General features: G+C 46.3%; 8 protein-coding genes across 8 annotated transcripts; 3 read left to right on the top strand and 5 right to left on the bottom strand.

Annotated features, from left to right (window-relative positions):
- Positions 1-219: 219 nt before the first annotated feature.
- Positions 220-3,339, top strand: V1516DRAFT_626912 (uncharacterized protein; the record flags this gene model as incomplete). Its single annotated transcript, XM_066919769.1, has 5 exons — positions 220-273; positions 324-415; positions 467-962; positions 1,018-2,814; positions 2,902-3,339. 5 exons carry the CDS (start codon positions 220-222, stop codon positions 3,337-3,339), a joined length of 2,877 nt encoding a protein of 958 aa, XP_066776145.1.
- Positions 3,092-5,159, bottom strand: V1516DRAFT_465254 (uncharacterized protein). Its single transcript, XM_066919072.1, has 2 exons — positions 3,708-5,159; positions 3,092-3,649 (listed from the first exon to the last, which is right to left on the bottom strand). The coding sequence occupies exons 1-2, from the start codon at positions 4,812-4,814 to the stop codon at positions 3,533-3,535; spliced, it is 1,224 nt and encodes a 407-aa protein (XP_066776144.1). The 5' UTR covers positions 4,815-5,159; the 3' UTR covers positions 3,092-3,532.
- Positions 4,585-6,981, top strand: V1516DRAFT_653710 (uncharacterized protein). The gene is made up of 2 exons (XM_066920292.1): positions 4,585-5,157; positions 5,207-6,981. The coding sequence occupies exons 1-2, from the start codon at positions 5,021-5,023 to the stop codon at positions 6,885-6,887; spliced, it is 1,818 nt and encodes a 605-aa protein (XP_066776143.1). The 5' UTR covers positions 4,585-5,020; the 3' UTR covers positions 6,888-6,981.
- V1516DRAFT_678359 (B-cell receptor-associated protein 31-like-domain-containing protein) lies at positions 6,888-7,830 on the bottom strand. The gene is made up of 3 exons (XM_066922742.1): positions 7,698-7,830; positions 7,489-7,623; positions 6,888-7,422 (listed from the first exon to the last, which is right to left on the bottom strand). Exons 1-3 carry the CDS (start codon positions 7,716-7,718, stop codon positions 6,949-6,951), a joined length of 630 nt encoding a protein of 209 aa, XP_066776142.1. The 5' UTR covers positions 7,719-7,830; the 3' UTR covers positions 6,888-6,948.
- V1516DRAFT_678358 (uncharacterized protein) lies at positions 7,831-9,450 on the bottom strand. Its single transcript, XM_066922741.1, has 2 exons — positions 9,297-9,450; positions 7,831-9,226 (listed from the first exon to the last, which is right to left on the bottom strand). The coding sequence occupies exons 1-2, from the start codon at positions 9,357-9,359 to the stop codon at positions 8,207-8,209; spliced, it is 1,083 nt and encodes a 360-aa protein (XP_066776141.1). The 5' UTR covers positions 9,360-9,450; the 3' UTR covers positions 7,831-8,206.
- A 640-nt stretch (positions 9,451-10,090) lies between these two features.
- On the bottom strand, positions 10,091-12,241 carry V1516DRAFT_464581 (uncharacterized protein). The gene is made up of 2 exons (XM_066919071.1): positions 11,890-12,241; positions 10,091-11,822 (listed from the first exon to the last, which is right to left on the bottom strand). Exons 1-2 carry the CDS (start codon positions 11,959-11,961, stop codon positions 10,212-10,214), a joined length of 1,683 nt encoding a protein of 560 aa, XP_066776140.1. The 5' UTR covers positions 11,962-12,241; the 3' UTR covers positions 10,091-10,211.
- Positions 12,242-12,522: 281 nt separating this feature from the next.
- V1516DRAFT_696590 (uncharacterized protein) lies at positions 12,523-15,272 on the bottom strand (the record flags this gene model as incomplete). Its single annotated transcript, XM_066924046.1, has 2 exons — positions 12,523-14,813; positions 15,107-15,272. The coding sequence occupies 2 exons, from the start codon at positions 15,270-15,272 to the stop codon at positions 12,523-12,525; spliced, it is 2,457 nt and encodes an 818-aa protein (XP_066776139.1).
- Positions 15,273-16,118: 846 nt separating this feature from the next.
- On the top strand, positions 16,119-17,859 carry V1516DRAFT_665416 (uncharacterized protein; the record flags this gene model as incomplete). The annotated part of the gene is made up of 3 exons (XM_066920673.1): positions 16,119-16,337; positions 16,395-16,488; positions 16,541-17,859. The coding sequence occupies 3 exons, from the start codon at positions 16,119-16,121 to the stop codon at positions 17,857-17,859; spliced, it is 1,632 nt and encodes a 543-aa protein (XP_066776138.1).
- Positions 17,860-18,209: the final 350 nt, after the last annotated feature.

The raw sequence follows: 18,209 nt of genomic DNA, 5'->3' as shown, positions 1-18,209 counted from the left end.
TGTAGTAATTTGGTTGTCATGGCAATCGTTTGTGTACACTCTGCCCATATAGGAATGCGAAGTGTAAACAAAGACAGATCACCCAAGCCTTCAGGGCCCAATGCTCTTTGAATCGTCATCGGTCTGCGCACCTTTCATTTTCTTTTCTTTCGGCTCTTGCGCGAATAAAGCAAATTTTGAAGATTCTTGTAATTCTATTCTATCTATTGTTCGCCAACAATGGTTCACGAATCTCCTCCTGCTGTTCCACTGTCATTCGCAAACAATTTTTGGGTACGCCCTTGTGTCTCCCGCTAGGGCATATCATATACTAACGAGACCAGGGTTTTGAAGATAAAGGAGTTCCTGCTATTTTCCAGCGAATGAAAGATGCGAAACAAACATGTGAAGAAGTTAGATTATTCTACAAAGAGCGGTCAGTAATTCTTCAGTTGCTCATTGTTTGGACACAACTGATTTTTATTAGGATCTCCATAGAAGAAGAATATGCCCGCAGACTCAACGCTCTTTCACGCAAGGGTCTTGGATCTCGTGATACAGGTACTTTGAAAGCATCTTTAGATACTGTCCGTCGCGAAACCGAGCAAACTGCAAAGGCACACTCTTCATCCGCAAACCAGCTGAAGAGTGAAATCGAGGCACCATTGACTGCGTTTGCTTCTAGCATACGAGAACGCAGAAAAGTCGTTCAGACTACTCTTGATAAACTTCATAAGGCAAAGTTGGCTCAGCAACAGAATGTCCTTAAGGCTCAGGAAAAATATGAAGCCGACTGTAATAAGATTAACGGTTATATTGCCCAGCAAAACATGGTTATGGGTCGAGAATTGGAGAAAAATAACGCTAAATTGGAAAAGGTTCAAAGCACTGTCTTAAGTTCTCGAAGAGACTATCAAATGTCTTTAAAGGCTTTGGCTGAAACTATTGAACGATGGAACAGAGAATGGAAACTTGGTTGCGATGTGTGTATTCATTCCTCTCTGCCCCAAAAGGGAAACCACTAACATGTCATCATAGAAATTCCAAGACCTCGAAGAAGAAAGAATTGATTTTTTGAAAAACAGTGTTTGGAATTATGCAAATGTGCTAGCAACAGTATGTGTCAGTGATGATGAATATTGCGAGAATATTCGTCTAGCTTTGGAACGATGCGATATTGAACAGGACATTGTGTCCTTTGTCAAGGATCGAGCTACAGGTCAGGAAATCCCAGATGCTCCGGAGTATATCAACTTTATGGATGGCACAAGCGCATACAGAAACGATCGAGACAGCTATTCGCTTGCCCAGTTTCCTCGTCAAGGAAATCCTCAGTATAGATCCAGCGATCAGATTCCGAAACCAACAGAGACTGCAGAGACTGAAGCCCCTGCAAACACTAAACGATCATCTCAACTGGATATAATGATTGCGTCTTTGTCTATGAATAATCGTAATGCTAACCAGTCTAGTTCAGCTTCAGTTCACACTTCTCCATCTTACGGCTCACAATTGAATGAATCTTTGCAGAGTACACCCAAGACACGTTCGAAAGCTGTTATCAATCCTATGGAATCAAATATTGTGCTTGCACCACCTGAAGATGCTATGTCCAGCGCTCATAGTTCGCCTGTCCAAAGGCCCAGAAGTTTGTCTGCTGGTTCTGATATCTCTCAGCCTACTACAGTCTCATCCGGATCAGAAGAAGAATTATCAACACCAGTTCGTGTTCGAACATTTGATCAGACTGCCAATCAAGTAGCTGCAGGGCTTCATGGTTCACCTTCTCCTGAAAAAAAGAAGAGTAGCTGGACTTCGCCGTTCCGAAGACGTAGCAAGAATGAATCACCTTCGGGTTGGGCATCTCCTGAAAGCTCACGCTCGAATTCGCCTACTAAAGGTGATTCTATCTATGGATCATCACCTGATAAGTCTCCTGGACGATTCATGAGACATACAAAATCAGCAAAGAGTCTTGGTTCGCAACGTTCGGTTGCAGCTGAAGCTGAGGCCCCTAATCCGCGAGATATAGATCAAGCAGAGCAATATGTTCTTAATGTCGGGGATAACTCATTTGAAGTTTCTCCAAGTAAGATGCAGGTGAATATGTCGACTAAAAACGAGCCAACACTCGCAAATTCAGATCCTAATGATCCGATTGCAGCAGCATTAGCAAACCTCAAGAATGAAGAGACACGACCTCATACAAAAGTATACGGTCTTGAAGGAACTGGCCAAGCTATCTCGATGCGACCCTCCCGACGAGTTCCGTCTTATTCCGCACCTGCCAGTCCCCAGAACAGAGGTACCAAAATGACGAATGCCGGTCCACCCCCAAAGCATAACGAGACTAGTGCATCATTATTAGTACCTCCAGCTCCGGCAATGACTTCAGCGGAGATGGAACAAACAAGCAACGAATATGCAATGCGCACCCAACATATGTTTGACGACCGGGCGCCTCCCATTTCTAATTCTCGTCAAAATCTACAACAGCAACCTCAAATGCGACGGCCCCAATCCTCGCAGCAAATGTACAATGCTATGCCACAGCAGCGACGGCCTCCATCATCGCAGATGTATGCCGAGACTAGACCACCTCAGCAACGACGACCGCCTTCTAGTCAGCAAATGCACGAACGACCTCGACCTGCGTCCCAGGCAGCCATGAATTCTCAATATTCTCCACAAGGCTACCAGCAACGTCCAGGATACGGAAATAGTAGTCCGACGCAAGGAGTTATGAGGGATGTTTCACCCTCGCCTGCTAGAGGTGATCGATCACCAAACGCGCCACGGATGGCAGGGAGAATGCGACCACGATCCGCTATGGATGTACAACAAAACATAGTTGATGATCACACGCAAGTGCAAGTGCCGATGCAAGGACGACCGCATTCACGAATGGAGTCCGAGAACGAGAATGCGGATTATCGAGCTGGTCAAAGAGGACAAGCCCGACCGGTGTCTCGACAGTTTATGGGCCATCCCAGCAATGGACGTGTCAGTCCAAATCCAAATATGCAGACTCAAAGTAATTTGCGAAGCATGAATGACGAGGAAGCTCTAAGGGATGCAAGCCGAATGAAAAGCAAGTCGGCAATGGATATTCGACAGGCCACTTCAATGGATTTACCTGCGCGCACACAAGATGGGCAAGAGGTTATAAGTTATGCACGTGCAATGTACGATTATCGTGCAATGATTCCTGAAGAGGTGAGTTTCCGTAAAGGGGACTACTTACTCGTAGCCTTAATGCAAGAAGATGGATGGTGGGAAGTAGAGGTGTACGGGCCGCGGACGCGACCGCATATGGGATTGGCGCCCAGTAATTATCTGCAGCGCGTGAGCCGTACTTAGATGTATTGACTTGTTCTTTTTTTGTTTTTGTTTTTGGAAAGCGTTTCTATCTAGCAGTTATTTGTAGGTATTTGTCGAGTAATGTAGGAAGATGATCTTCTAAGTTTGATATTAGGTTTGAATTGAATTGCAGTAAACAGCTAGATTAGATTTGAGTACGTCAATTATTCGACTACTCTGAGAATCAGTTTAATTATGAATCTGAGTCAGAGTCCAGCTCACGCTGAAGATCGTTTACCAGAGTATAAGAGAAGACCAAGTCAGAAAATCTGTGACCAGCATGAAGTAACTTCACAAGAATTTCAAGCGCCTAATAACAGTTGAATGTGTAAGTCCCTATCGAATACAGAAAATGATTGAATACATACCGACGAGGTCTTCCCATCATGGAGTAAAGCGAGTGCATAAAGGGTTTTGGCTGGGGCGTCGACAAGATCCGCGTTTTTCTCGAACGTGGCTGTCGTGTTTGACGAAGCTGAAGAGGGGAGAATCGAACTGTCTGTAAATAAGGAATCCCGCTCCTGATGTGCAGCTGCAGCTGCAGAAGTTGTTGTTGTAGTTGTAGTTGTCGTTGCAGTTGTTGTTGCAGTGGTTTCCGGAGTTGCAGTTGCAATAGTAGTTGACGGCGGTATGATTGGAGCTTGGGACGTTTGAGATGTCGCATTAGAAGGAGAAGGCAACGGTGATGTCTGATTTGGGCTATAAATATGTAATTGATTTAGCCATTGAGCTGCTCGATCTGCATCTCCAGCCTCAAGACAGAGTAGCCCCATAGTTTGAATGATTCTCGTTCTATCTGCGTGGCTCTGCGCGGAAGAGAGTAAACAAGATACATGGTCGAATGCAGCGCCGAAATCACGCATTCGAGATAGTGAAGAAGCCACATAAAGACCGCAATCTAGTAGATTGGATGACCAGAGTAGAAATTCGGCTGAGTCGGAGGCTCGACGGGCTTTCCAGCATTCTGTCCGTGCTTCGCGAGCGAGCATATAATATCTAGAAACGGCAGCCTGTGGATGAGGAGCCGAGTGGACTTTCACGAGCAACACCCGCAGTCTCCACGGAAGGTCCGGAATAGAGAGAGAACTTTGCAATGAAGCGGTAGCGGCAGCAGAATTAATATCACCGATATCCTGTTTTAGGCTTTCGGCGTGCTGTTGCTGGTGGGCTTTCGCGGCTAGTTCGAGTAAAGGATGTGCTTCTGCGTCTGCAATTCCGGGAAATCCAAGTAATAGTATGGCTGATAACCGGACTGTCCATAAATGCAAAATTTCGCTGACAACAGTAGTGGCCGATATTGGTAGTTTAATAGACAATAAACGGGCTTTCGACGACGCAGCAAGGTCAAGCAGAACTGGTCTGGAGAGCAGAGAGGCCGTTGGACTGAAGTTCGAGTCCGACAGATCGGAAACGGGATCTGGCGTTGGCGGAAGTGATCGGAATATACGAGAATCAAGGCATTCAAGCAGCGACATGGCTGATGGAAGTTATAATTAAATTGGATAGATCTTCTACTGAAAATGGATTTATAATTAGACTAATTAGGATATTTGTTGATCGTTTTTGTATCCGGTTGGGAGAATATCGAACAAATTTCTTTGTTGAAGATTACATTTTTACTCGTTCTTGACTCGATTTTGATTCTACTTGAGGCAAATCAAATCGATTTCTTTCCATTGAAATGGACTTTAAACGGGAAGCAAGTCCAATTGAACACTCAAATGACACTGATCTGTCGAAACGAGCCCGACTGGCAAGTCCAGGGCCAGACATACAGCCTGCTAATGTAGAGCGAGGAGTCGCAAAGATCAAGCCAGAGTGAGTATGAAATCCAGCCTACATTATACACGGCTAATAATCCACTTAGATATGTTCTTCCAAAACAAGGTCGCGAAGAACAAAACGACCGACCTCGACAACGAGGTCAGAACAAAGCGCGCAAGTTTACAAAAGTTCACGATACCGTAAAGCTCTGTGATGCGGTGAAGGATACAGTTTCTAGTTGTCCTCTTGGCGACAAATGCCGATTTGAGCACGATCTCAATATATATATTGCTGCGAAGCCGGAAGATTTGCCTGGAGACTGTCCTGTATACGCGGCCCTAGGTCGCTGTCCTGCCGGAATCAAATGTCGATGGCTTCATTCGCACTTCGACAAGTCGACAATGAAATTGACGACTGACGAGACAAAAATAAAAGCCAGCGAAGGTGCACAAGAATTAAATAAAATTTCACGAGACGTGCAATTCCAACTCCAAAAGAAAAAAGTTGCTACCCCAAAGAGCGATATTGTCATTCCAATCTTGGATTTTGAAAGAGATAGCAACGACGCAGGTTCCAAAGACTATAAGCAAAATACAAGAGCAGAATACACTGAATCGCGAATTGATATCAGTGAGAAGAAACCTTTTGATCTGCGAGGCAAAAAAATTCTCTCGCCATTGACCACCGTGGGTAATCTCCCCTTCCGTCGGCTCTGTCGCACGTTTGGTGCGGACGTAACGTATTCCGAAATGGCACTTGCTTTACCCATCCTACAGGGACACAAAGGTGAATGGGCTCTACCTCGAACACATACCGACGAAGTAGGAGGCTTTGGAGTCCAGATTGCTGCATCAAAACCATGGCAAGCTACAAAAGCCACTGAGATTCTAGCTGAACAATGTGAAGAGTTGAGCGAAATTAACCTGAACTGTGGATGTCCAATTGACCTTATATATCGGAGCGGGGCAGGAAGTGCTTTACTGGATTCGCATGCAAAATTAGAACGAATGCTACGTGGCATGAACGCGGTTTCAGGGGCGGTGCCAATCACTGTGAAGATTCGAATGGGTACAAAAGATAATCATCCGACTGCGCTGAAACTAGTTTCTCGACTATCTGCTGCCGGCGATGTTGCGGCCATCACACTCCATGGCCGGAGTCGCGCTCAACGATACTCCCGATTGGCAGATTGGGATTATATTTCCCAGACAGCAAAGATTGCCCGCTCGGCGGCGATTAACGTACAGGAGTCGACTTCTGCTGCAGACAACCGTTCTCGCGCACAAGAAAGACCGTGGTTCATTGGAAATGGCGATTGTTATACGTGGCAAGATTGGTGGGATGGAATCGACAAATACGGCTGCGACAGTGTGATGGTTGCTCGTGGTGCGTTGATCAAGCCCTGGATCTTCGAGGAAATCGACCAACGCAGATATATAGATAAATCCGCCACGGAGCGACTTGACATGATCAAAAAGTTTGCGAATCTCGGTCTGGAACATTGGGGCTCGGACGAATATGGAATAAATAACACTCGCCGATTCTTGTGCGAATATCTTTCATTTTCTTGCAGGTACGTACCTATCGGCATATTGGAGGTGCTTCCGCCCAGAATCCAAGATAGGCCGCCGAGATGGCGTGGAAGAAGCGAGCTCGAGACACTACTCGGCTCTAGCGATTCCCGAGACTGGGTCAAAATCAGTGAAATGGTTCTTGGACCTGTCCATGACAGTTTTGATTTCATTCCGAAACATAAAAGTAACGCTTACGAAAGCGATGTATAATTTGAAGTAATATCCTGTAAATTTCTGTATTTGCTATGTCAAGCTACCTATTGTATAATATTTACTTGTCCTTCGCAGCTTCGTTAGAAACAGCATCTTTAGCGTTGACAACGTCACCTAGTCGGTTATACTCTTTCGAAAGACCTTCAGCCTGGCTTTTCAAGGCTGAGAAATCTGCGTCTTTCTGTCTAAGCTGTTCTCTCAAAGAGGCAATCTCGGCCACTTTCGAGTCTGAATCGGCGGAGACACGGTCAACCTCGGCTGAATCTCGCGTCAACAATGCGATCTTGTCTTGGGCGGCTAAAAGGTCGGCAACAGTCGCATATGTTCGGTTGAGAATGATGGACAGGAACAAGGTGAACCCACAGAGATACATATTGCGCTGGGCATAGAACTTTCGGGCCTGAATGTCTGCTCGCCCATCGCTGGCCTGGATGAGCTTGGTGACGTCAGTATTAGATTTGAAGTCTGCCTGCACACGATAGACGCGATTAACGGAATCAATGAAAAGAATCAAAATAAATACAAAAATTATCTGCCAAGACATTAGCACTGTCGGATCATCCAGCGAATTAGCTCCAGAAATTGCAAATCAACATACCTTGAGGGTGTACTGAGTCTTGCTGATGAGTTCAGAGGTCGAAATGAAATGAAACAGCTTCCGGCGAAAGTTAAATGGTAGAGGTGTCACAAGAACAAAAAACGCTACCATCTCCACGACGAGAAGCACGAATACCTGAGTTGATATCTGGTTAGTACTTAAGGCAAGTTCTCTTTATACGTGTCTAATTCGAAATAATTTTGGCCTACCAAAGTATAATAAAGTGTCATTTTGCTGTAATACCTAACCAAAGAGCCAAATAGTAATAATCTTGATCAAATAAACTCCGACTTCGTTTCAAATCAGTCGAATCAGTCAATCTGGTAAAATCTTTTGAATAATTAAAAGTGATTGCGTGGTAGAAAGCCGATCTGACCCTGATCTGAATCTAATCGTCATTTTCTTGTCATGTGATGAGCCGTACAGTTTCACAATTATATAAGGCGTCTGTTACGTAATCGAGTTGAAATTACATAATTACACGACATCGTGCGGGGCTAGAACCACTGAATCGAGATGGATAACGGGGAAGCCACGGACAATGTCGGATCAAAGGTGGGGAAAATTGACAAAAGTCGATGATTGGATCAATTGGAATCAGTTTTGATATTTGAAGCAGTAAAATCACACTCGGATAAATAGACAAACTGGCCATTGGTTCCGGAAAATCACGCACAGCGTTAGAATTAGTGTAGTAATAAAACTAGAACTGGATCAATTACAGAGATCCAGCGGAGAAGAAGTCCTCAAGAGCAATCTTGACTCGCGCGGTCATAGTCTTCTCGCCCTCGCGGACCCAGACACGCGGATCGAAGTACTTCTTGTTGGGCTTATCTTCGCCGTCAGGGTTGCCGACTTGCGTCATGAGATAGTCTTTCTTCTTGAGAACAAAGTCGCGAACACCAGTCAAATAGGCATACTGGAGATCAGTGTCGAGATTGACCTTGACGACACCAAAATCAATTGCAGTCTTGTACTCGTCCTTGGTGGAACCGGAACCGCCATGGAAAACAAGGAAAATGGGGGTGTCGGACTTAGACGAGATCTGCGCCTTGGTGTAGGCCTGGTGCTTCCCGAGAAGAGCAGGCTGAAGACGGACATTGCCGGGTTTGTAGACACCATGAACATTTCCAAAAGCGGCGGCAATCGAGAAGTAAGGGCCAATAGGAGCAAGAGCAGAGTAAACATCGTAAATGTCCTCAGGCTGGGTGTAGAGCGAGGCATTATCAACACCAGTGTTGTCAACGCCATCCTCCTCTCCACCGGTGATACCGATCTCCATCTCGAGCCATTGTTTCATGGGTGCAACGCGCTCAAAGTATTTTTTCACAATAGCAATATTTTCTTCTTTAGGCTCCTCGGATAGATCAAGCATATGGGATGAGAACAAAGGCTCACCGTGCTCCTTGAAATACTTTTCGTCTTCCGCGATCATGCCGTCGAACCACGGAAGCAGCTTCTTTGCGCAATGATCGGTGTGGAGAACGACGGGAACACCGTAAACGGGGGCTACTGCACGGATGTAAAGCGCGCCTGCAATTGCTCCTGCAATCGAGGCCGCCTGGTCAGAGTTAGGCACGCCTTTGCCAGCAAAGTAGGCAGCACCACCCTGGGACATCTGAAGGATGATGGGCGACTTTGCGTCGCGCGCAGCTTCGAGCGCGCCGACAACTGTAGACGAGGAGGTCACATTAATCGCAGGAATCGCAAACTTCTTTTCCTGAGCGTATTTAAACAGCTAATTGAAATTGTTAGCCGAGAAATATAGACCCAGGCCACGATAACGAAGCACGCGGAAGTACACATACGTTGAGAACATCGTCGCCGACAATGACGCCCGACTTGCGCTCAAGAACATCGAGAACAGACATGATTCAAAAGATATTTGTAAATATGTAATCAATTAATTCGATTCGCTCTGGCTTTATCCTGAGACTTCCTGCAAAATTCCTACAAATTCTAGTAAATTCCGGTAAATATCACGGACAGAAGGACAATTTCTGGCCCTTCTAAAGAACCCCTCCGCATAGCAGCACATCACGTGAGACACGTGATACGTCATGTGATGCTGATCACGCGGAAGTCTGGGTACCAGCTAGCCGATGCCGTCGAGGAACATAATGTTTTCTTGAGGTCTACTTTAGAGTAGGACGGCTATAATAACGATAATATAGAAATATCGGCGTAATGCTATTTTCAAGCAAATAGCAATTAACATAACAACAACGTAGTAAGATTGCGTCGGATGACTGCTGCCATCCACACTTTCCTAATCGGGTATTGTATACACAGGCTGCTCTGATTGTTGCTACAAACATGGCCCATAGTTGGGAAAGTCGGCCATTGTTTGTTCATTTCAAACGGGCGTTCTTGTCGCCGAAAATGGCTGCACAAGTTGGAGTGCGCCAGCTTCCGAATTGCTCCGAACACGGACTTGTTCCGGTCCTTTCCGGCGGGCTGTCGTCTTGTCGAGGATGGCATCCTCTGGATTGCGTAGTTCTGCGATTAGCATTGGTTCCTATATCAGTGGACAATGTTGATGTGCACTAGTTGGCATGTGATTATTAATGGCTGGCCTTTAGTACAAGGGTACATCTTTCAAATACATCCGCAAACTAATATTAAACGAACATGGTCAATACTACTATATCTGCTACTACTAATACTACTCCTCGACAGCAAATCTCCACAGTCTTCTCGGGGCGTTTCCTGCATACCCAAATTTAGGTCTTCACGTCAGGCTCGGTTCGCCCAATATACTTTTGCAGCCCAAGCAGGTCTACCGCCAGAGCAACGTGTCCGGCAAGATAGTCCTGTGTTTCTAAGCCTGCTTTGGCCGTCTCTGGTTCATGTTTCTCCACATACAACCGAATCGTAGCACCCGCGCTGCCCGTCCCTGACAAACGCACAACAATACGAGCTCCGTCCGCAAACTTGACATAGAGTCCTTGATGGTCGCTGATGCTGCCGTCGAGGTCTGTGTAGCTGAAATCCCCGGCCTCCTGCACCGTGGTTTTGCTTCCGCCGATAGAAACCTCACTCCCAACAAAACCCAAAGACTTGTTTTCGATTTTCGCTGTCAGGTCTTTCATTACCTCTGCCGCGCCCGCAGAGTCAACGCCCTCGTAGTCATACCGAGTGAAAAAGGTTCGGCCATACGTGGCCCAGAAGTCTTCCTGGATGGCCTTTATGCTCGCCATTTCAGGGTTCTTCTCACCTACTCCGGCAATGATGTTGATCCATGCTACAATAGCCCACAAACCGTCCTTTTCGCGAATATGATCTGAACCAGTACCGAACGACTCCTCACCACAGATCGACAGCTTGCCTGCATCGAAAAGTGCTGTGAAGAATTTCCATCCTGTGGGAACTTCGTAGCATGACAGGTTCTTTGCCTTCGCGACAAGATCGATCGCGCCACTTGTCGGCATCGACCGAGCAAGTCCATGCACACCGCCTTTGGCAAAATATGGGATTTTGTCGGCATGGTGCGCTATAATCGCCACGCTGTCGCCAGGACTCACAAACGCGCCTGCGCCGTAGATCATGTTACGATCACCGTCACCATCCGATGCAGCTCCAAAAGGAATCTGCTCTGCATCAACTCTATCTACCAACGAGCGAGCGTAGGTAAGATTAGGATCTGGATGGTGACCGCCGAAATCGGGCAGAGGGATATAATTTTGAACTGTAGTCGCTAGAGGTAATCCGAGCTCATCGACAAAAATAGCTTTGCCGTATGGACCAGTAACACCACTGAGAGAATCAAACAAAACTTTGAATCCCGGGTTCGAAGCCAGGAATCGCTTGATCAAATCAAAATCAAAAATGTCCTTGAGCATAGACACATAGTCTGCAGTGGAATCAATGATCTCGACCTTCAAGCTACCATAGGTTTTTTCACCGATCTCGGTCAAATCGACCTCATCAATCGCGGCAATCTCATAGGACTGCAATTTCGTAGTCACCTCGTATATCTTGTTTGTCACGCTTTCCGGAGCAGGTCCGCCATTCGACAAGTTGTACTTGATTCCAAAATCATTCGTCGGTCCACCAGGATTATGCGACGCGGTCAACAGAATTCCGCCGGTCGCCTTGAACTTACGAATCACATGCGATGCAGCCGGCGTCGACAAAATCCCGTTCTGTCCAATAATCAGCTTCGAAACCCCGTTTGCAGCGGAGATCTTGGCAATGATTTGGACAACCTCTTTGTTGTAGAACCGTCCATCCCCGCCAATGACAAGTGTAGCGTTTTCAGCACCCTCTGGAATCGCAAGCAAAATTGCCTGCACAAAATTCTCAGTATAATGGGGTTGCTGGAACACTGTAACCTGTACTCAGTGCATTAGTCTTGTTCTTGTTCTGACAGAACCCCCACCATCTCGACAATCCGCTAACCTTTTTGCGCAGACCAGAAGTACCTGGCTTCTGTCCTTCGTAAATCACTGTTTTGACAGTCTGAATCGGCATTTTGGGCACGATCGAGTCAATTAAACTGAAACGGTTTAATCCGTGAAACAAATCAATTCGAATCAAAAAAACTTCACCAAATTAAGATGATTCTCCTTTAAATCAGCGACGTAAACCTCTGTGAGAACCTCGGGCCAACCTGACGCGCACTGCCAGGCCACCAACCCCCATTGTTCTCAACCTATGTTTATGTAATAAGAACTATGATTATGCAATATCGCTCCAGGTCTCCTTACGATTTGCTCTTCCATAACAGATTTGAGACCTTTCGCATATAAGCTAAATACACAACACATTATGGAAGCGAAAACAATATAATAATAAGCAGCAAAACAAACAACAAAAGGTCAATCCAAAGAGAGCACTAGGTGTATGACTCAAGACATAAAAACACACAGACATATATCAAAACCCGGTTCCCACCCTGCAACTTATCACCAATTTTTTCCCTTTCAACAATTTTCGACCTTCATTTCTTTCTTTCTTCTTCTCTAACTTCCTCTTATAATTCCTTTCCCCTTCCGTCCTTTCGGGCTAAAACTATACAGCGAACGCCTTGCTTTAGTGGTATCCCCAACCTCCCTGGCGCTGCTGTCCATAAGGCATGTATCCCGAAAACCCGCCATACATGCCTTGCTGCTGAGCCATAGCTTGTTGCATCGCCTGCTGTTGGGCAATTGCCTGTTGCTGTTGAAGCCCCTGAGGGGTGTTGCCTGCAGTAGCACCAACCTGATTACTGGTATTGGCTCCAGACAGATTATTGCCTGCCTTAGAAGATTCATCTCTCTGCAAGTAATCTTGAATTCCAGAAAGGCCTCCAACAGCTCCTTGACCGGAAGGGCCGACTCCGGCTCCTTGCGAACTTCCTGCTCCCGCTTGTCCCTGGCTAGCAGGTCCAACTCCGCCCATGGGAGCACCTTGCATTGGTGCGGCCTGGTATCGTGAATACTGGTCATAATACTGGTTCTGTTGAGAAGCATTTCCGTACACGGACTTTTGTTGCCCATAATGAGACTGTTGCTGTTGTTGTAGTTGCTGCGGCTGGTGCTGGTGCTGCTGTTGCTGTTGCTGTGGCTGCTGTTGTTGTTGTTGCTGCTGTTGTTGCTGCTGCTGCTGGTGTTGCTGCTGAGCACTGTAATAAGCATTCATGTAGTATGCTGTATATGCAGGTGACATGTAGTAGGGATGGATGCCATATTGGTTGTTCTGCTGGGTAGCAATACCAGCAGATAGTCCGGGCGCAGGCGATGTGGCGGCAGAGTTATCAGAAACAGCTCCAAATCGAGTTGTTTGTGTGGTAGTCGACGAAGGAGTCAATTGGTCAAGCGCCGTAGCACCCCCTCGCTGCTGGAGTACTTCCTGGTTGACACCACTCGTGGCGGCTGCTGTTTGATATGGGTTCGAATAGAATCCATATCCTTGACGGTGAGGATCATTACCGTAGACGTTCTGATAATCATTCGGGAATCCAGCAAAACCTGGAAGTTGCGACTGCGTAGGATATCCGCCATATGGCGATTGTGAAAATGGCTCAAACGACTTCTGTCCGCCTTGAGTCGATGGCTGACTCTGCGGAGGCTGTGATTGCTGCTGCTGTTGTTGCTGTTGTTGAATCTGAGCTGGCTGCGACTGCTGGTATCTGCTGGGTTGAGCAGATTGGCTAAACCCTGACAAACCAGGCGTCACGTTAGCAGCTCCGGTCTGGCCCTGGCCAAGTCCAACGGGATCCGAGGAAAGTGAATCAGTATATCCACCAGCAACTTTTTGAGACGTCAGACTGTCAATACTAGTCTGTGTAGGAGTCTGCTGAGTATCATTCGCGGAATAAATATCGTCATCGACGCCATCATCCAGACCAAGACTGCCAAACTGGAGACCAGTCCGCTCGACCTGTGCCTGAATTGATCCTGGCATAACAACAGGAACATCTTGGTTCAACACGCGAGAGTATGCAGAGCGTCTGGAGGGTTTTGATGCAAGTCCTGGAGGAAGTTTAGTCCGTGCAGGAGCGGTCTCCATAGCAGAAGAGTCTTCGAGAATGGGAACAGATTCTTGTTTGGGGAGAGATGCAACTTCAGCGACTGGATTCTCTATTATTGACTCCTCCGTTATAGTCGACGAAACGACATTCCATCCTTCTGGTGTTTGTTCAGTGATAAACTCTTCGGTCGTGATAGTGTCTTCTATTGGCGTAGGTTCAAGTTGAGACTCCGGCGCGGCCTGCGCAACTACTGGCACACGTTCTGATACTGTTGGCTTCGGAGGCTCAGGTATAGGAGAAGGTGGTCTGGCAATTGATGCCCAGCTCTTTTTAGTACCTGGTTGGATTAACGAGCTCTTGGGTTTGGCGGGAGAAGCAGCAACAGGAGATGGAGTCGGTTCGGATGCAATCACGGGTTCAGCGGGAGTAGGAACAGGTTCGGGTGTTGAAGCAGATAAAGCCGCGGTTTTCGCCCATCCATTTGTTTCAACAGGTTTTGGTGGTTCAGTAGCTTCGGTAGTCGTAGTAGTCGTAACAGGAGTTGAAGAAGTGATGGTAGCGGAAGGAGTTTTCCAAGCTTCTTTAGTGCTGATAGATGAAGGAGTCGTCGGGTCGGATTTTTGAGCTGCGGCATTAGAGGAGGAGTGGTCATGCTCGTGAGATCGGCCATTGACTGCAGCTGCACCACCACGGCTTCGCCCACGATCACTGCGGCCGCCTCTGCCTCGAGACTCTAATCCACCGCGAGAACGGCCACGAATTGATGCTGAACCAGATGATCGGGTAGATTCTGAAGAAGTAAATGGGCCTTTTGATTTGGAGCGTTCTTTGATGCCCTTCTTTTTGACTTCACCCCATTGACTTGCGTGACCTAATTTTGTTAATTTCACGATCTAGCAGGAAAAAAAATTTAAAATGAGTATCGCATCATCCAACCATCCAATCATCAAATCATCAAAAATAAAATAGTGGAATTCTTAACAAGAAATTTTTTAACGTTTCGTCGATGATTAAGAATCTTGAAATAGAGAAGGATCTGCATCAGCATGTCTAGCACACAAGACAGTTGCACACTATATAATTTCGCAGATCTTTTGCCAGACAAGAAATGCGTCGATAAATCTGGCCACCGAAATAAAAAAAATTAAAAATTAAAGATCATACCTTCTGTGATTCGAATAACAGCGACTTCAACGTCGCCCTGAGTTTCGGCCAGTAAAGAAAGAAGATCTTCTTCGGACCAGTCAGGAAAAAGCTCTGTGAGCGAAGTGAGGCCAGTGGCATATTGAGCCTTTAAATTTTTGGCTGTTTCGTCCAGTTGTGAACTCATCGAGGATGTGGACGATGATTTAATGTGAGAAAAAAGAGACTAATGATCTGAGGAAGTAGAAAAAGAAATATCACCGTCGACGGGAGAAGTTGACGATGATCTGAAAGAAGGGGTGTGGGCGTTGGCACGGGTGAGGGTGTCAGTATTGGCGTTGGATGTGAACTAGGATTTGTGGACGAGTGACCACGAGACGAGTTGAATTCTCCTCTGATATATGTCGATGAAGATCAAATCTTTAGTCGGATCCGGACGTCGGTCATGTAATGGCACAAGGCGAGCAACGTTTTAGCGACGAGCTGGTGTGGACGAGATCTGCGTAGAAAGAGCACATGGTCAGCTACCGGAATCGAAAAAAAAAATAATTAGAGCAGACGGGTGCGAAACACACAGCGTGTGTGCGAGACTGTGTCAGTCTCTCTCTTTCCTAGCTCCTTCATTCTAGTAAAATATAAAAAAAACATACCAAAAATCTGATCCAAGCAACAGAAAAGCAAATCAATTCAATTCTGCAGCAATACAGCGCGGAAAACAAGCACACAATTGGTTTTTGATCGGAAGTTGGCCCTGGAAAGGAAGAAGAGTTCAGAAAATGAGGAAAAAGTTTACACCAACCTGTGGAGGGGCCAGTGTCAAGCAGATCACAGGGCTAGGTTTTTCCAAAAAAAGGAAATTTGCAATCGATACTGAGATGTACGTATGCGGAGACAGGTACGTAATTGTCAGACCGTGAGTTATTTAGGTGGCTGTTGCTTGCTGGGCTTATGTGGGATATTGTACTTGCTGGGTCTGTCGGGTTTCTGCATTCAGCAGAGCTGGTGATATTGGATCCGACGTGGATCAACAGCCATGTCCTCGTCGACAGTGGATAGGAAGTTGTATTCTTACGCAGCAGCCACGATTGTCATCGGCTCGTTTGCGCTCTACGTATTCATGCCATCGTTTTGGGGGAAATCTGGTTCAGACTACCCAGAGGGATCAGCTGGTACTGGGTTTTCGCGGAATTCGCGGTATGTCGTCGGGCTGCGCAACGAGGCAAACGATTGTTTTGCCAACAGCGATCTCCAGGTTTGTTTGAGTCCGGATTTATGTTTATTAGACCTAGTTTGCTGATCACTGAGCTAGGCCCTTTCGTCGTCGCCTTCATTGAGGGCATATCTAGCAGATCCACGATTCAAAGATCTACTACTTACCGAGTCTCTAAATCGCATGATTCAGGGTTCGTTGAATGCCCATATTAGGTCGGGTTTGGTATTTAACGGCATTTCTAGAGCTGAATTCGCCCATTGTCCGTCCAAAGGCAATTTCACCTTGGCCATTTCTACATGTTCTTGAAAGCATTTTCAAAGCCCGGATATCCCGGCGCCAACATGACGCACATGAGTTACTGCACTTGATCTTACAGACAATTGCAGACGAACATGAAAAGAAAGTCAAGTCCATGGCCGGTTCTATCGATGAGCCGACTTCAGAAGCTGGCTCGTCGATTCGTGAATATCTTCCGTTTGAAGGCTCGACAACTGACGTAATTCGCTGCTTAGAGTGTGGCAACTTATCTCCCCCGAGGACGACTGACTTTATTGTCCTGACGCTCAATGTACCACAACGATCGAGCACTACACTGGAAGAATGTTTAGCTACTTTGTTCCGGTCCGAGGTCATTTCAGATTACGGATGTGTGCAATGCAGATTGCGTGCTCTAGCTCAAATTGTCGCTCAGCGAGCTTATGCACCAGCTGAAGCAATTGAATGTTCAATAAAGCAGCCAGATTCGGTGCAGCGAAGAAAATCCACTGCAGAAGAGGAACCTCCAGATTATCGGGAGGATCCTGCCGGATATATATCCTATCTCCAGCGATGTGATCCTAATGCGGAATTACATCCTACAATTGAATCACAACTTCCGAAGCAGATCAAGTCTAAAATTTCTAGATCGACATCGTTAGGAGTGCTCCCCAGCATGCTTATACTTCACCTATCTCGGTCTATTTTTTCCCATACGGCAACGCGAAATAGCTGTAGAGTCAAGTTTCCAGAGTTTTTGACACTGACGACTCAAGGCTCAGGACCGGACGCTATGAAGGAATTGATCAAACAATTGAATTCATCATATGAATCTAAGGAAACCTCCATTGGGTCGTCCTCGTCAAAGACATATAGATTAGCATCAATGATTCGACATTTGGGGACACATTCAGCAGGCCATTACGAATGCTATCGACGGAAAGAGATGTTTAAAGACTACGAGGCGGAATCTAAACGTGACAAAGCATACGAGGCAATTCTTGCGGCTGATAATGTCAGTTCTATTTCAAGCGAAGCGGAGGTGGGGACTGATTTGAAGCCTGACCTCGATGCTCAAAAGCTCGACGCAGGAGCCCAAGAGCGAGAAGCTGCTCGCCTATCAAGGAAATTGTTTCGACAGTTCACAGGACCAAAAGAATGGTGGAGAATTAGTGATGACAAAGTGTGGGAATGCACGATGGAGGAAGTTTTGAAACAGACGCCCTATGTGTATATGCTTGTATATGAGGAGATCGATTTGGAGGACAAGAAAATGTCTGTGAAATATCGGAACATGAAATTATAGGGCTGGATCGAAAACTATTCAAGGCCTTTGCTTTGGCAAGGTGTTGATCTATCCATTATGCGTATTGGAAGAGTGCAAACACAGTAACTATTTATTGACGATTCAAGACATTGAACGAAACTAAGCAGTAAGGCGGTTCTTCGATCGGGTCCGCGAAGAGACTTGTTCTTCAGAATTCGCAGCCGAGGAAACAGTGCGTGGTTTTTTAGTTTTGCGAGTCGCAACAGGAGGATCGAGCTGTTTCGACTTTGGTTCCTCGGTTGTTGACGTAGATTCTTGCTGGTCTTTTGAATCGACGGATCGCTTCTGCGGAGTTGGTTTAACTGGCTCATTGATCTCTCCCGTCGATT

The sequence above is a fragment of the Lipomyces oligophaga genome (assembly GCF_038497815.1).
Source record: "Lipomyces oligophaga strain CBS 7107 unplaced genomic scaffold V1516scaffold_6, whole genome shotgun sequence".
Lineage (NCBI taxonomy): Eukaryota > Fungi > Ascomycota > Lipomycetes > Lipomycetales > Lipomycetaceae > Lipomyces > [Lipomyces] oligophaga.
Note: the sequence above shows the minus strand (reverse complement) of the source record. Positions and strands in the feature narration are given on the sequence as shown.

Coding starts and splice junctions, on each gene's coding strand:
- V1516DRAFT_653710 (XM_066920292.1), top strand. CDS start 5,021: ATGGACTTTAAACGGGAAGCAAGTCCAATTGAACACTCAAATGACACT. Junction 5,158..5,206: donor GTCGCAAAGATCAAGCCAGA/GTGAGTATGAAA, acceptor TAATCCACTTAG/ATATGTTCTTCCAAAACAAG.
- V1516DRAFT_678359 (XM_066922742.1), bottom strand. CDS start 7,718: ATGACACTTTATTATACTTTG. Junction 7,624..7,697: donor TGACACTTTATTATACTTTG/GTAGGCCAAAAT, acceptor ATATCAACTCAG/GTATTCGTGCTTCTCGTCGT. Junction 7,423..7,488: donor AGACTCAGTACACCCTCAAG/GTATGTTGATTT, acceptor ATGTCTTGGCAG/ATAATTTTTGTATTTATTTT.
- V1516DRAFT_464581 (XM_066919071.1), bottom strand. CDS start 11,961: ATGCCGATTCAGACTGTCAAAACAGTGATTTACGAAGGACAGAAGCCA. Junction 11,823..11,889: donor CTTCTGGTCTGCGCAAAAAG/GTTAGCGGATTG, acceptor CACTGAGTACAG/GTTACAGTGTTCCAGCAACC.
- V1516DRAFT_678358 (XM_066922741.1), bottom strand. CDS start 9,359: ATGTCTGTTCTCGATGTTCTTGAGCGCAAGTCGGGCGTCATTGTCGGC. Junction 9,227..9,296: donor TCGGCGACGATGTTCTCAAC/GTATGTGTACTT, acceptor AATTTCAATTAG/CTGTTTAAATACGCTCAGGA.
- V1516DRAFT_465254 (XM_066919072.1), bottom strand. CDS start 4,814: ATGTCGCTGCTTGAATGCCTTGATTCTCGTATATTCCGATCACTTCCG. Junction 3,650..3,707: donor ATGATGGGAAGACCTCGTCG/GTATGTATTCAA, acceptor AACTGTTATTAG/GCGCTTGAAATTCTTGTGAA.